This window comes from Exophiala oligosperma (genome assembly GCF_000835515.1).
Source record: "Exophiala oligosperma strain CBS 72588 unplaced genomic scaffold supercont1.47, whole genome shotgun sequence".
In the NCBI taxonomy this organism is placed as follows: Eukaryota; Fungi; Ascomycota; class Eurotiomycetes; order Chaetothyriales; family Herpotrichiellaceae; genus Exophiala; species Exophiala oligosperma.
The window spans coordinates 27,793-42,632 of record NW_015622864.1 but is presented as its reverse complement, the minus strand read 5'-3'; the positions used below and the strand labels follow the sequence as shown (position 1 = coordinate 42,632).

At 51.9% G+C, this 14,840-nt stretch overlaps 8 protein-coding genes across 8 annotated transcripts; 4 read left to right on the top strand and 4 right to left on the bottom strand.

Annotated features, from left to right (window-relative positions):
* The first annotated feature begins 203 nt into the window (after positions 1-203).
* On the top strand, positions 204-2,467 carry PV06_11647 (uncharacterized protein). The gene is made up of 6 exons (XM_016413357.1): positions 204-343; positions 399-459; positions 510-741; positions 791-1,331; positions 1,389-1,723; positions 1,789-2,467. The coding sequence occupies exons 1-6, from the start codon at positions 294-296 to the stop codon at positions 2,169-2,171; spliced, it is 1,602 nt and encodes a 533-aa protein (XP_016256283.1). The 5' UTR covers positions 204-293; the 3' UTR covers positions 2,172-2,467.
* A 2,478-nt stretch (positions 2,468-4,945) lies between these two features.
* Positions 4,946-6,172, bottom strand: PV06_11646 (uncharacterized protein; the record flags this gene model as incomplete). Its single annotated transcript, XM_016413356.1, has 2 exons — positions 4,946-5,408; positions 5,460-6,172. 2 exons carry the CDS (start codon positions 6,170-6,172, stop codon positions 4,946-4,948), a joined length of 1,176 nt encoding a protein of 391 aa, XP_016256282.1.
* A 991-nt stretch (positions 6,173-7,163) lies between these two features.
* Positions 7,164-7,725, bottom strand: PV06_11645 (uncharacterized protein; the record flags this gene model as incomplete). The annotated part of the gene is made up of 2 exons (XM_016413355.1): positions 7,164-7,455; positions 7,502-7,725. The coding sequence occupies 2 exons, from the start codon at positions 7,723-7,725 to the stop codon at positions 7,164-7,166; spliced, it is 516 nt and encodes a 171-aa protein (XP_016256281.1).
* Positions 7,726-7,731: 6 nt separating this feature from the next.
* PV06_11644 (uncharacterized protein) lies at positions 7,732-8,312 on the bottom strand (the record flags this gene model as incomplete). Its single annotated transcript, XM_016413354.1, has 2 exons — positions 7,732-8,046; positions 8,097-8,312. 2 exons carry the CDS (start codon positions 8,310-8,312, stop codon positions 7,732-7,734), a joined length of 531 nt encoding a protein of 176 aa, XP_016256280.1.
* Positions 8,313-8,580: 268 nt separating this feature from the next.
* On the top strand, positions 8,581-9,444 carry PV06_11643 (uncharacterized protein). The gene is made up of 2 exons (XM_016413353.1): positions 8,581-8,802; positions 8,849-9,444. Exons 1-2 carry the CDS (start codon positions 8,587-8,589, stop codon positions 9,338-9,340), a joined length of 708 nt encoding a protein of 235 aa, XP_016256279.1. The 5' UTR covers positions 8,581-8,586; the 3' UTR covers positions 9,341-9,444.
* A 10-nt stretch (positions 9,445-9,454) lies between these two features.
* Positions 9,455-10,895, top strand: PV06_11642 (uncharacterized protein; the record flags this gene model as incomplete). The annotated part of the gene is made up of 2 exons (XM_016413352.1): positions 9,455-9,991; positions 10,039-10,895. The coding sequence occupies exons 1-2, from the start codon at positions 9,526-9,528 to the stop codon at positions 10,893-10,895; spliced, it is 1,323 nt and encodes a 440-aa protein (XP_016256278.1). The 5' UTR covers positions 9,455-9,525.
* Positions 10,896-11,124: 229 nt separating this feature from the next.
* Positions 11,125-14,028, bottom strand: PV06_11640 (uncharacterized protein). The gene is made up of 2 exons (XM_016413350.1): positions 12,611-14,028; positions 11,125-12,554 (listed from the first exon to the last, which is right to left on the bottom strand). The coding sequence occupies exon 1, from the start codon at positions 13,197-13,199 to the stop codon at positions 12,693-12,695; it is 507 nt and encodes a 168-aa protein (XP_016256276.1). The 5' UTR covers positions 13,200-14,028; the 3' UTR covers positions 11,125-12,554; positions 12,611-12,692.
* PV06_11641 (uncharacterized protein) lies at positions 11,303-12,154 on the top strand (the record flags this gene model as incomplete). The annotated part of the gene is made up of 1 exon (XM_016413351.1): positions 11,303-12,154. One exon carries the CDS (start codon positions 11,303-11,305, stop codon positions 12,152-12,154), a length of 852 nt encoding a protein of 283 aa, XP_016256277.1.
* Positions 14,029-14,840: the final 812 nt, after the last annotated feature.

Below are 14,840 nucleotides of genomic sequence, written 5' to 3'. Positions count from 1 at the left end.
GACTCTCGGGTGCCGTTCGTCCAGCCAATGACAACCTTGACATATTCTCACGCTTAAACGGCTAAACGGTGCGAGGCAAAAGAGCACATCCACCTCCGCATCTTCAGACCAGAACCGGAGATCCAGGAATCATTACGCGGAGAGGAAAACAACATATGATGACGGACGCTGGCTCGTCTTTCTCGTGCAGACGTAGCCTTCGTCCTTATCAAAGCCACTTGGTTGGAAGCCTTTTTCGACCGCATCAACGACCTCTCCCTGTCTAATCCGGCCTTTGTCCATCGAGTTTGACCATGGGGTTGCAATCTTGGAAGAACTTCTCTGGGCCCACGGTCCTTCTCTGGTCAGATTTGCTTGAATTTCTGCGTTTCTCATCAATCTGTTGACCGTTAATGTAGCATCAATGCCTTCTCAGGGCTTGGAATCTTCTATGAAGGCTACAATCAGGGGGTGATGGGGGTAAATCGGCCCATACCACACATCAAGAGCTCATTCTAACGTCATGGCAGGGTGTGCTCAGCTCCCCGGATGCCATCCGGATCACCGACATCGGTAAGGATGGTGTCATCACAAATTCGACCAAGGACGGTGGCCTTGTGTCCATCTACTACCTCGGTGCCCTCGTTGGCTGTCTCTGGGGCGGGAGCATCAGCGACAAGCATGGTCGAAAGATCGCTGTCTTCCTTGGTACTTTCTGGGGGATAATTGGGACCGCACTTTTGACCGCAGCTCAGAACACCAGTAAGCTCACCCCGAAAGCACTTGAGGAATTGATTACTCATATTCCTAGATTGGTTTCTTTGCGCTCGTCTCATTGCTGGAGTCGGCGCCGGCCACCTGATCAACGTCGTTCCTTGCTGGGCTTCGGAACTTGCTCCTTCACATACACGTGGCAAGTCTGTCTGTCTTCTTTTCCTGGCCAACTATATCGGTATTGCCGTAGCGTACTGGATAGCTTTCGGCGTCAGCTACGTGAATGGCGGTCAAGGGGGCTTCAGGTGGCGATTCCCCATTGGCTTCAATCTGATCCCTGTTTTGATCCTCTCCCTCACCATCTGGTTCTTCCCAGAGTCTCCTCGTTGGCTGATCAAGCAAGATCGCCACGAGGAAGCCTTGGAGATCCTGCAGAAGCTGCGAGAGGATTCGGCCAAGAGGGACGTGACGCCTCAAGTTGCTGCAGAGTTCGGCGAGATACGCAGAGTCATTGCCTCGGAGACACAACATGCCACCCGTGACTCACTCTGGGCCATGCCTTTCGGCTATCAGTCTGGGAAATTGCACTACGGTCGACGAGTTGCTCTCGCTTTTTGTATTCAGATCATGATGGAATGGTGAGTGCAATGGAATAACCCCAGTCCCATCCACACCGGACTCATATACAGCAACAGGGGCGGAATCACCGCAGTCGTCATGTACGGTCCGACAGTCCTCGCCCAAGCGGGTTGGAGCGCGCACAAAATCGGCTGGATCTCCGCTCTGAACAACACTTTCGGCATCGCCGGCACATACCTCTGCGCCCTACTCATCGACCGCGTTGGCCGGCGCATGATGCTCTACGTGGGCAGCATCGGATGCGCCGCGTCCATGTTCATCGCCGGCGGGTTTGCGAAGCTAGTACAAGACCACCCAGAGAACAAGACAGGCTATGGCATCGGCTGTACCGTGTTCCTCTTCCTCTTTACCGCCTTCTTCTCATCAACCTGGCTGATGGTAACTTGGATCTGTACGTCCCCTGCCCTCATTTTTCCCCTTCAATCCTAACCTTCTAACGCGCTTCCCCCGTCCCAGACCCGACAGAAATCTTTCCGACCTCCACCCGTGCCAAAGGCAACTCCTTTGCCGTCGCTGGCTTCGCCATCGGCTGCGCCTGGACTACCCTCGTCAACCCCATCATGTTCCAACGCATCACGTACAACACCTTCTGGATCTTTGGGAGCCTGAATCTGATCTACCCTGTGCTGATCTGGGCTTTCTACCCCGAGACGGCGAAGCGGACGTTAGAGACGATGGATTTCCTGTTCGCCAGCCGGAGCCCCTTCGCGTGGGAAGAGGAGAAGGAGTTGGAGAAGCTGTATACTGTGTTTGGGGACAAGTTGACCATGGAGGCTGTCGAGGACGACCATCACAGGGCTGCGAAGGAGAAGGACGTGGAGGTGGTGAGTGCTGAGTGAGACAAGGTGTGACGGCTGGGATAGTACGAGAGGAGAAACTATGTTGACTCAATTAATTTGGATCTTGAACGACTCGAATTGGTAAAGTTATCGTCCGACAAGCTGCTTCAAACACTCCTACCGCCCTTCCCAATGTCGCATCCAATCTGACAATTTCGTAAAGCGAACCAACAGGTATAGTCTAACCTAAACAACACTTGGGGTCTGATTCCAGAACAAGTAGAGAGGGCTTGATACTGAAGTGTATGCAGTGTAGATAATCTCAACGACCCTCGTTCAGCGAGGTCCGTCGCTCACTGCGCCTCCTTCTTAGCTGTCAGAGGAACTTCCCGTACACTGTTTCATTGTCGCCGTCGCCGTCGCCGTCGCTGTTGGAATGTGTTGGTCCTGCACCACGATCGGCGTCACGTGACATGGAGCCTAGTCACGGTCTGAGAGCTGAGATACCGTCTTGACAGGGCCGCAGCCAGGTTGAGCCCGCATGCAGGCCTCGATGAGAATTGTAGCATTGTACACGCTTTCAGTACAGCCGGTATAGGTTGGCGTAAGTTGTGGCGAAGACCGGGACATGGTGATTGAGTGGTATCGGACGCCGAAGATCACAGAGAACGACGACTTTGTCGTTTACATGGACTGTATCGAGGCCTTGGACGTGTGGGATTTGTCTTTAACAAGGAAGGACACACAAAGGCCGTGCAATATGCGAAATGTGACCTGTCGACCTGCCAATGCACATCAGACTGATCTAAGCGTAGCACTGCAGTCTTGGCTTGTTCAAACCCCGGAAAGGGGTGAGCATTGAGGTGAGCCAGCAAGCTCGTATTCACGGCTGGGATCAGTATCGTTAGCATCAGCAAATATGCCACTCAGCAGACACGACTGTATGCCACTGAAGAAACTTTCGAGCTTCAACAAGCCCAGTAGGCGTCTGAGTGTTGTTGTCATGGCTGCCGTGGAAGTCATGCAACGGAACGGAAACGACCGATGACGAAGCAGCTGCCGGTGCTGAACAGCATACTCCGGCAGCTTGACATGGCGCATACCCACACGATCATGTCCTCATGTCAAGAATGACACGTATTGAGCAACCCAGGCATGGCATGAGCGTGATGCATTACAGGACAATTAAACAGTGCATCAAAGCATGCTCACGATAAGATAGACAACACCTCTTGAACACTTTGCGCACCTCTTCGCGCCGAGACAGATGATCGACTCGAATGTGATGGAGCGGAATGACAGCAAAGTCGAAAAGGAGTGGGTAGACTAGAAATGAGACCAGTCTGGTGTTGAGTTCAGGGTCTCTGCGCCCGGACAAGGTCTGAGTCGCACTATCAGCTTCCTCTTGGTGCAATGATGAATGTGTCTCGGTCAGAGCGCCACGATGGATGAGCGTTTGAAGAGGATGACAACACGACGGCGTGAGAAAGAGAGCGACTACAACAAAAAGAAAGCTTACTTATTAAGGCAGGGCGAGGCTATGACACTATATTACCAACAACCACTTTCTGTGAGTAGTGATTTTTGTGTACTGGTAGTAGCGACTCAGGACACAGGTGGAACAGAATCTCTATCATCCTACACCCGTCATTTACGCCTTGGAAACACTATGCATCACAACTCGGGATGCACCTCCTTTTTCGCTATCGTCAGGTGCCGCAGAGGCCCAAACCTTAGCATCTTTTTCTCTTATCGACGCGTCAACCTCATCAAGTAAACGCCTTTCTGCCATAGCAGAATTGCCCCCTGCCTCTTGGACCCTCCTGTTATACTCCTTCTCGTTGGCACTGACAAGGAGCGAAGGCGAAGCAAAGAATAAATTGATCTCTTCGAGGCTTCGGCCGCGGGTCTCGGGGTAGAGGAACCAGACAGCAGGGAGAGCAACTTTAGTAGGGCTTAGTATATGTGCTAATGGCTAAAGTCTCGACAGTGTGAGCATGCTTACTGAGACATGGAATTTTCTCTGGTTTCGAGGGAAAGTGTGACACAGACGTCCATGCGATCGACAAAACCATCACGTGCGATCATGATCGTCACAAGCACTGCGCAGCTAGGTCAAGCGTATGATCTGCTTTCCTCACGCCGGATTAAGTGGAAGCCTAACTCCGGATAACCTCCCTAGGCGCGTACCGATGGTGCTATTCGAGTTTGCTGCTTGTATGATAGCATACTGGCCCTCAACGGAAAGCGTCCATTATGAACGTTCAACTCAAGCTATCACTACTTCGAGATTCATGCTCGTCACTTCAGGATGCTGTGGCCGGACGGACGAAGGCCCCTCCTCAGTGGCTATCTTAGGCCGCACGGGCCACAACGAAGTTCACTGCATTGTGGCCTGTGCACGCCAAGGACTGTTCAATGATATTGCAATCTTCGTCAGTCCCTACCATATTCGTTTCAATCGGAATGGTACACTAGTGCCGGAAGTGATGCATGTTTGAAGCGCATGGTCCGCTACACCGAGCTCTGCCCGACACTCCAACACTGTGAAGATCAGCGTGAAAGTGGCAGCAGGATAAAAGCAATATACTTGTTACAGTCACTCGCGAAGCCGGTGTTCAGATCAGCCTGCTTGGACCACTGCTGCGTTGTGCCGCTTCTCACCAGTGGGGTCGAAGGAAAACCCTCCCGACGATCGAAAGGTGTTCTTGAACACCGATCGGACAGTCTGCCGCAAAATCAAAGACCGCGATTCCCGCATTTGTGGAGTGACGCGTAGAGCGAGTGAGCCGCCAGCAAGGTAGAGTAAGCAATACTATAGAGGAATGATTCCATCAGTAGGTACAATGGCCACACCAGCCGCAATCATCCCCACTACAAGCGGTGAAGTCTTTGGCAGCATCGTCATCAGACGGCGAGATCGCCATGGTTCGAAATGGCAAGCTTGATATTGATTCAATGCCATCGGCCGTGGCCATCATCCGCTCGAGGGCGCTTGCAATCGACAAATCATTCTCAGAGGCATGATCTTCATTGCTATTGTCATAGTGCTGTGTGGAAGCTGATCCAAGGCTCCGACAATCGTCTGCACCAATATTCACCCCCTGCAGTTGGTGCGTCATCTCAGTGACTTCATCTGCTGTCTGTCCTGGCTGGCGTTCGACTGCACTGACGGAAGTGGTATCCGGCAAGGGCAAGGTGAGAGCCGTTGCGGTGCCCCCAAGTCTGCAGCGTTCATTGAGTCCAGGCGAGCAGACCAAGCTCATAGGAAAATCGACAGGGGTCTGATGACCGGTGCTGTTCCGTGTCAGCTCATTGCTTCTTGAGAGAGGGCCGTGAAGCTTCTACCGCTGCCAAGTGAAATTTGGGCCTAATGCCATGTGCTTTCCCTTGCCGTTGAAGTCGATGCTTTGTGAGAGTGCAACTCGGCATAGAGCTTCGGCACTGACCTGACCCACGAGATGAGCTGGGAGACGGGCAGCGTACACCTGTAGCAGGCGTGGCAATTTTAATACATCCCCGGCACAATATCTCTGCAGTACGACTGAGAGAGGTCGTCTCAAGAATACTTCGTATGTTCCTCCACGCTCGGGGGCGAACAGGCACACACCACTGTCCTTGCTTTTTTCCCACTCTTTTGCCTGTGCTATTGACAGGACTCGGCTTTCTGTGATGCATTTCGAAAGGCCCTTCAGGAAGCGACCACGCTTAGGGCGAGCGGCGAATTCGATTAGCTGGAGGTCAATGACTCCCTGAAGGCGGATATCGAAATGGCTGTAGAGAGCGTCCGAGTCATTGCGCATGTCGAAAAACACCTTAGCGTAGGTATCGGACTCAAGGATACCACCCAAAGTCTCGCCATCGTCTGTGGCTGCGGTAAATGCCTCTTTCTGCAGTACATGGATATCGATCAGGTACACCGCAGGATTTGGCGGCACGAGGACCTGCATGATCGCCACTGATACGTGGCGCGAGAGATTGATACCTTCTAGATCCACGAATATCAAGGACTTCCTGTCCATATGAGTGATTTCGTTGACCAGAGCGCGGATCAGGTCCATGGTGTCGATCCATTGTATGAACATGACTGACTCTGGCAGCTTGTCGTCGTATGGAGAAAGAGCTCCATAGTGATGCGCTGGCTCTGCCTAGATTGGTGAGAAAGGCTGGCTTCGGATCAGAAAGACAGTGGCTAGCTTTATAGCCTGCTTTCAGCAGCAGGAATTCATTGACTGGAATGTCAAACTCAGATGATGCATCAAGGAGCTTCCGATCCTGATGCCATGACATCTCATACATCCATCGAGAAAGTAAGGAAGCTGAAAATACGCTACTGAGACCTATTTAGGACAGGCAATGTCATGTCAGGGAATGGCACCCGTTAGCTTCTCCAGTGCACCCTCGTCAATCGGAGAGCATACCAGACTATTGTGAAGGCCGGCGTCTGGTACGATCATGAGTGGTGCAACGATGGGGCAGAGCTACTTTGCCGTCTTCGAAGATTTCAATCATGTTGAGACAGCCGCGTTGGTCGATGAGTTCCAACGGCTAGCTCAACATCAACACTGGAGACCAGGCAGTCGAACTTATACGAAGCAACGCCAGAAGTGCTTCGAACAAGCATTCAACGAGCACTATAGCAAGCCGGAGACAACTCTACAGGGTTGGCAGGACCTCTGTCGAGAGCTTGCTATCCAGCCGCCACCGTCCTCAATTACACACTGCAAGAAGGCACGTCCCAGCGTCTATACCTGGGATGTTTACTGACAAAGTCCAGGAACTGTCGAACGTCTTGGTGAACATCGTGGATATGATCGAAGCACGAAGGCTAGCCCTCCAACCCAAGACCTTCTCATCAAGATCTTCCCTCCGTCGCTACTCACGGAAGACAGGCAAGATATTCAGCAAGAAGAAGGCCAAATCCAATGGCTATCTGGCTGTGCTACTGATACCAATATATTAATTAGCCAGCCCATTACTCCAAAGAACATTGATCTTACCATACGAAGTACGGTGGAGCCTCACCCATCGGTTCGCGTGATCTATGAATACTCAGAAGGGTGGCATCGGGATGTCACCGTCAATGCAAATCTGGAGCATTGCATCACACTCGTCATCATTCAGATGTACGGTCTCGGCGTATTGGAGGTCGTCCATGACCATGGCATGATTATACGTCGTGGGAAACATTTCGGTACGGTCCCACAGACGTTCTCTTTCAAACTGAACCAGCGTCTCACGGAGTTGAGCGTACGTCTGGGCCATTTCCGCAAGCTGTGTGTTTCGCAGATGTCTGACGCCGGTATCGAATTTTCGCGTTGTCTTCGTCATGATACGGGTCCATCTGCAACGTCAGTCGCTTTTGGCTGAGAAGTAATAACCTCACTTACGTGTCTTCAGCAAGGCTGATCCCGAGGGCTAAGGTAACCCCCTTACCTAGAGCCTGCTCTAAAGATCGATAGTAAGAACCTGAATCGATCATCTTCTTCACGGTCTTGCATCGATCATCGAACAATTCACCATGAGTTTGTCCAGTCAATGCAATGGCGATATCTGTGGCAGATACCTGCGCAACTTGCTCCACCAACAAAATACAGGCGCACCGCTGTGCCATACGTGACTACACGTCACTGCGGCGCAGACTCACGTAACGGCTGACAATTTGTGCTTCTGGACTCAGGCCACCGAATGCAGTGTGATTCACTGGCTCCCAGAAATATTGAGGATGTGCGAGCCAATGCTCGTGGTTTTGCTCCAGCGTGAGGCGCGTCTCGATGTCCGGTCCTGTGTACCGTAATATGGCCTGGTATTGACGGTCTTGCTTCGCGCCTTTCGGAGTGACCTTGAACGGTACGGCCTTTGCTATCTTGTTATCTGAACCCAGCACATCGTACACTCTGTCTAGAAGCCAAGTGATCCTCTGAATCTTCTCAGCCTGTTCACGTTTAGCGAGTATAAGTACTGGTATGAAACTGAGACCTGTACCTGAACGAGATCCCGATGAAGGAGATGCTCACATAGGATGGGGAAATCCATCTTAGAATCAGTATCTTGAACCTTGCACACCATGCAATGGTACTGCGTGGTAGCCTTATACTTCGGCCAAAGCGTGCCGAAATGTTCTCGGTCGATCATCAGGCGACAAAAGTGGAGAACCTGATCTACATCTGCAACAACGGCCTTCTCCAGACGTGGGGTCATAGCTACTGGCAACCACGGCGTTAAGTGCAGATGGCGCAGTCTGTAGATGACAACACCACACGCTATTCGCTACACTTAAGTCCTCACGCGCCCAACTGAGGCGCCGCAAATTAGCGCGAACTCTAAATGGAGGGATGCAGCCCAGCTGGTCGGGGCCGTACTCGGCGACGCATGCGTTGGCGCTCTCACTGCACCATGAGGAGAGGAGATTACTACGACTACATATATTTGTCGTAGATCACGACCAAAGTTTTGTGAAATGTCGTATCTCGCAATGGCAACATCCGCTCCATCTACTACGGCTGACAGCCGCTCTTCCATGACCTACGATATGGGCTTTGGCGATTCAGATGACGATGATTTTTCGATGAATGGTGACCATGCCGATCTGAACGTTGACTATTGGTTCGGTAAAAAGTACTTCGAATGCGTGATAGCCCAACACCTGCTCCATTCCGAGGCTTTCACGGGAGACATGGCGATGATTGACGCAAGTTGGCCCTGTCCATCTGTCACATTTATGCTGACGAATCAAGCGTCAATGGACAACTACGCTGCATTCGTATCCATATCGGCAGGTGCTGCAACGACTCTCTGGCATGAACGATGACAGCCACGACTTCATCGGTGACAGTAGCGCTGGTCATGCGTTCCATGCCCTGGTCACTGAAGTCGGACGGACCGTTCGGATAGGACCACGTGAAGGGCAAGCTAGACTACTGCAGAGACTGCGTCAGCCTCTCCCACGTCCGACTCGTGGCACCTCTGCCGGATATTGGCACAATCTTAATGATTCTGATGTTTTGCCGGGATCTGATCCTGGGAAGTTCGCGTCCGCTCTGAATGAGTACGGCCAGCAGCATGGTTTTGTTACCAGCTACGAATACGAGACCAGTCCTGGCAATATGCAGTGCATAGCAGTGGCACTATGTGGGGAAGAGACGTTCAGGGCTTCAGGGAGAAACAAGAAAGTGGCGCGTCATGCTGCAGCATATCATGCATGCCGGCATTTCGGCATCCGAGTGTGACAAACCCATGAGATTTTGATGAGCTATGTTGGTTAGGATGGGGTCTGGGAGAAAGTCGAGGGTCAACCCACTCCTTAGGCAGTTGAAAAATGTAATCCGCAAGCTACACTTCTACAAATCTCTAGCACACGCAGTAAAGAACCTCTTGAGTTTCAGACGTCACCATACCAGCTTAAGGTCTGCCCATGGCGACTACTCACAGCCGGAGAATGGAGATGGTTCTTGGTGAATACGTTGCATTGCTTAGCTTCCTTGATCCACCAACAACCCCTGATACGAAGACCAAGTCTCAGATCAAGCGTCCCCTATCCAGGACTTCAGGACAGAAATTTCTCGACCATCTCTCTTGGCTCTGTGATCCATTGCCTCGAGGAAGGACAGTTGCTTCGATCGCTGTGCAGGGTTCTTCCAGCGGGTCAAATTTCTGGATCGCAAGCAACAATGGCAGTTCTCGGGGAGTGAAGAAGCATCTTCAGTGGCTGCTTGGAAGACTTCGGCAGCTCGTCGATGGATCTGAAACAAGGGAGGTTGTATGCAAAGAGATTTTTCGGAAGTCGGTCAATTTCAGTCGTGAACGAGTTCGAAACTATCTTGAACAATTAAAGACGATTGCTTCTCACTGCTTACTGCTTCAAGAGACCAATGAGAGAGGTAAAGACTGCCTGCAGCTCAGACCGCATCCGCTGAATAGCATTCAGATCGCCAGCTGTCTAAGGACATTTCCGAGATCCTGCAATCATATGACGAGCACGAACGACTATGCACGCTAGCATTCTGCTTCCGAAAAACGGCAGCATCACAAACATTACGGATAAGGGCTACAGCATCCGGGCCTAATGGTAGTTGGCAACTCTTGCGGCACTATGTTGGCAGACTTGGGTCATGGTGGAAAGCTACACTGGTTGTGACCATGGAAGCAAACGAGATCTCAGACATACTGCGCAACGCAACGGTGCAGGTCGTTCGTTATGCAGGAATTGTGACGCAAGGGCAACGTGAGCCCACGAGAAGTCTTGATGAAGTCCTTGGGTCACTGACCTCGGTCAATAATCCTAATCTTCCGGCATCGGCAAAGCATGTAATGCAGCACCGTTGGGGCTTCGATGTGGACAAGAAGTTCATGGAGCGACTGAAACATCGGCAGAAGCAGCAGTGCTTCCACGCGGAAGCTGTGATGCTCGCCCACTTTCACCGCCGAGAGTTTCGTTTCACACAATCACTGCCATATATTGGTTGCAGCAAACCCTCGTGTTATTGCTGCGAGCTGTATGCTGAGTTACATCCTCTCATTACAGCTCCTAGGGAAAGCCATGGCAACGCTTGGGTCAAATGGGCTCTACCTTGCCCGGCACGAGCCAGACGTGGGCGGTATTGTCAAGCCTGCACATGCATACTCGAAAAGATGTTGCGATGTGTTCGCAAGGAGATTCGCCGGAGAATCCTTGCAGAGAGTAGCGGAGTTCATGGCCGACCTGAATCCACCACCAACATGTCGAGCGTGGTAATGTTGGGGTTTGTCGATCATGAATTCCGCAACAATAGCCGTGCAACATAAAAAATGCTCATGTGGACAACGCCGATGCACTTACGTGATAATGGTCTCCTGTGCCGCTAACTCGAATGACGGATCCGGATCTTGTGCATTAGGTGCCGACAGCCGATTCGAAAGTCAACAAGCAACAGGCATAGGAGGGTGCTACAAGGCATCTACTTTGCGAAAATGACGCATTGTTCTGTGACGGTTGTCACAAGCTCACGGAGAAGCCAAGACCGGCACGGTAGACCTCGTGTCATGTAACTATTGGACGACTGTGAAGCACTGTTGTTATACGACATCTGTGTTACGTGGGCGCTCATGCATATCGGGCAGATGGCTTTATCTCATCGGCAGTTCCCCGTGCAGAACGAACTCTCACTCTGGGCTAATTCTCTTCATGCGACTTGCGCACTTATTCTTCCAAAATGACCTCCCACTGCGTCCCTTGCGATCGGTCGTTCGCCAGTCACGCCGCGCTGTTGCAACACAGAAGAGACTCGACTGCACACGCGTTCGACTGTGGGATCTGCCGTCGATTGTTCCCTAGCGAAAGAGCTCTGAATCAACATCTGGCCAATTCACCAGCACACGCTGCACCTGTTGACTGCGCAGACTGCAGCCGATCTTTCAGCAGCCAGAACGCTCTCCAACAACATCTCCGCGACTCGCAGACGCATCCCCCCTACGACGGAATCTCGCCTGAATTGGTGAAGCCAGTATACAAAACAGCTTTGCTCTTGAGACGCACGCAGGCAAGCGTCCAAGATATCGTACGGCGATCCGGAACAACACTTGAAGTTTCCGTAGTTTCGTCGCTCTGGAATGCAGCTGAGCGCCTGAATTCCCTAAACGAAAGTCCAGCAGATGCACAAAGGCGCGCTGAGCGACAACGGCAACGGTCAGAACTGGCACAGCAGGCAGAAGATGCGTTCGCAGAAAGCTTGTCCCGACAAGGATTCGTCTTTGCAAGAGAGCAAGAGCAGCGACAGCAGGCCCAACAGATGGGACTTCCCGTTCCCCAGACGCCGGATGTGAGATTTTCCGCCCGGGTGACGATCTGCGGACACCCATGCCATTGGCTTGAATTCAAGAACTATTTCGGGTTTCCTCAGAATCCATTTCTGGCCCAGAACGAGAAAAGGCAGTACAAAAAATATGTCTCATCCTTTGGGCCAGGAGCAGTGGTGTACGCTTTGGGCTACCAGAAAGGGTATCCGAGTATTGAGGGGGTTGGTGTTTTCAGAGCCAAGGAAGTCTTGCAGAACGTATCGAACTAGTAGATTCGGCCCTTGCCAGAGCGAGGACAGTTCCAACTGCCTGTCACAGCTCCACCTTGGTGTTCAGTTGTCTCACGGTGAGGGAGACGCCCATATCAAGTCTGACCGCCGTTACCGCATCTTCGGTCTATGTCGAATCAATGCGCGCGAGATGATGGACTCTGGTGACACTGAGATACACGATCTGCTGGTGTGCCATGATGGATGGTGATGAGATCGTCAGGGACACGAAGTCGGGATTGGTTCTGATCCCGTCTGCCTACTGCAGCTATCACTGCGAGATCGGGCTGAGGACTTCGTCTAGGGAGAGCTTGTTGATAGCAGAACCTGGACATTCCACACGTGTAGTAGTAATTTTGTCATTCCGTGGACGCTCCTCCGAGCCGAAAGTCGTGAAGCACTTCGAAGCTAACATTAGTCATTTCTGGACCCCCTGAAGCGGTGCGAAATTTCTACCATGGCAGACGCATCGTCGACATCGAAATAGTCCTTCTGGAATTTGAACTGGCCGTCAATTCCGTCCACCAGCGCCCAGAACCTATCCGCTAACCTTATTTTGATATAATAGGACTATGCTGGTCGGAAGCATATCTCGCAGCAATGAAGGTTGACTTACAACCAAGTCAGGCTGATGTCCACAGTCGCCCAAATCCTCAACCACCGGAAACCTGTCGTTACACCAATCCTTCTTCCAGAGCCATGTTACCCCCTCCGAGAAGACCACCAGTCCAAAAGGCGTCATTGCGAAGTCATTGCTTACAATATTCAGTGGCTCAATGATTGCAGCGGAGACTTTTAGGCGATTGTTGTCAACTTTTACTATAGACTGAACAGAGTCAAATCTATATAAAGAGTCCCAGTTCCGGTGATAGAGACCAACCCATTCGCAGTCCAGGAAATCGTCGACAAGTATTGATTGCAGGTGCGGCTCAAAGTGTTTTAGAGTGTCATGTCCTGTCATGAGTGACGGTAACTCTCCTAGCAAGGTAGTGAATGGGATGCGAGACAGTGCGGGACACAGATGGATTTCTCTGATGTCCTGCATTGACTGGCGATAAATGTTAACTGCCAGAAAAGCTATCACAACCAATGGCTCTGATATCGTAGGGGTTTGGCTCCTCTCAAGTCGAAAAAGTGGAGGTCATCCTGGGGAACTCCTCGCGCTAAACTCGCCGCGATCAGACAGAACGCCGTGTCTGAAACCATTTGGTCCAACTTGTAATATCGAGCAATGTGCAAGCAACACTGTAGGGCGTTGAGATCCATGACTCCGGTAAGAGGATGTGCGTGGACAGCCAACACAATCCTGGATCTTGAGAAACTTGTAGCAAGCAGCGACGGGCCCCGGCCAGATTTAATAGTCCTCTCAATCGCCACACAGACGGATTTCGTATGTCATAGATCTAGAAGAATGGCTGACCATCGCCCAGAGACATTGAATTCACTGTTGTTGCACGCAGACTCCGCTATTGTCCTTACCAAAGAATGGGTGTGAGGCAAGTTACGGAAGGCCAGGCATAAGCGTCCTAGAGAGAGAAGGGTTCGGTAAGAACAAAACGATCCGATGTTTGCAAGGTTCTCCGGTGGGAGATCACTCAGTCTGGTGTGCGATGGAGTCAGGCGGCAAGTAGACTCCAGAAGGGCTAGAGGCGAAGGGACAATCCGACCATGGCGTACGATGGCGGAAGCTTCTGACACAGTTGCACCCATTATTGTGCGGAAGACGCGGTTCTGGATGTTTGCCGTGGTACAAGTAAGCAGGTCCTTGTCGCCAGGAGACGAGGAGTCTGTTTGTAATAGACAGGTGGTGCTTCACGCGCGTTGTTTCACCGTGCCGCCGTCAGGTCTTGTGGGGACACCCACTTCGCCTCCCACCATCCAATAGGCTGTTGCAGCAGGTAGGCGCCGACGCTAAAAATGATAGCTCGCGTGCCGCGGCTGCACCCGGTGATCGGCGCCTCTTCCCTGCAGACCAAAAGCTGCCCGGCGATCGCACACAGCGATTGATACTTGATATGACGCGTGAGCGTCCGATCTGCTATCAGAAGGACGACGAGCTCCCACTTTCACGTGCGTTCGCGAAGAACTCACATTCTGGCTGGCTGAATGAAGCGGATGTCGAAAGCACAGAAAGAGGCAGTCGCAAAGGAGGCCCCAGGGAAGTCATGCACTACGACGAATGTGGCGTTTGATACTGAACATTCTGGACTCAAAGCTAGAATAACCAAAGGCGCCGTCGGACGAGCCGGCCAGGATCGATGCAGATATAACCTGAACCGTCGCCAGTTAGCGCATGATAAGGGCACAACCAGCATGACCTCTGTGGGCGACCCGTGTAGGCACACCTTTTGTAACGTTTCTGTGGTGAGTGTATGAGACTTGGAGCTCAGGAGTCGTAGAGAGAACCTGGCCAGCGAGCTTTCACCGCGTGTTGTGTAGGTCAGGAATCCTGAGAAATGTTACACGGTGATTTTCCGCCACGACTGACCATGGACATCATTTGCTTGCTTCAGCTTCTCCAAGGTGCGCAGGAGTCATGAACAGAACCCCGGAGGCCATGCAACGCAACCCTGTCCTGAGCAACATACCTGCAATGGTGTGACCCGGAGACTCCTTCCGTGCCTCGCCCGGAGCTGTGGAGCACAACGTAGGACAGGGATTGGCTGGAATGCACATCCCACGGGCC

Excerpts from the sequence above, each read along its gene's own strand:
- PV06_11643 (XM_016413353.1), top strand. The coding sequence starts at position 8,587 with ATGGCAACATCCGCTCCATCTACTACGGCTGACAGCCGCTCTTCCATG. Across the intron at positions 8,803-8,848 it reads GAGACATGGCGATGATTGAC|CGTCAATGGACAACTACGCT; the intron begins GCAAGTTGGCCC and ends TGACGAATCAAG.
- PV06_11640 (XM_016413350.1), bottom strand. The coding sequence starts at position 13,199 with ATGCAGGACATCAGAGAAATCCATCTGTGTCCCGCACTGTCTCGCATC.
- PV06_11647 (XM_016413357.1), top strand. The coding sequence starts at position 294 with ATGGGGTTGCAATCTTGGAAGAACTTCTCTGGGCCCACGGTCCTTCTC. Across the intron at positions 460-509 it reads ACAATCAGGGGGTGATGGGG|GGTGTGCTCAGCTCCCCGGA; the intron begins GTAAATCGGCCC and ends ACGTCATGGCAG. Across the intron at positions 1,724-1,788 it reads GCTGATGGTAACTTGGATCT|ACCCGACAGAAATCTTTCCG; the intron begins GTACGTCCCCTG and ends CCCCCGTCCCAG.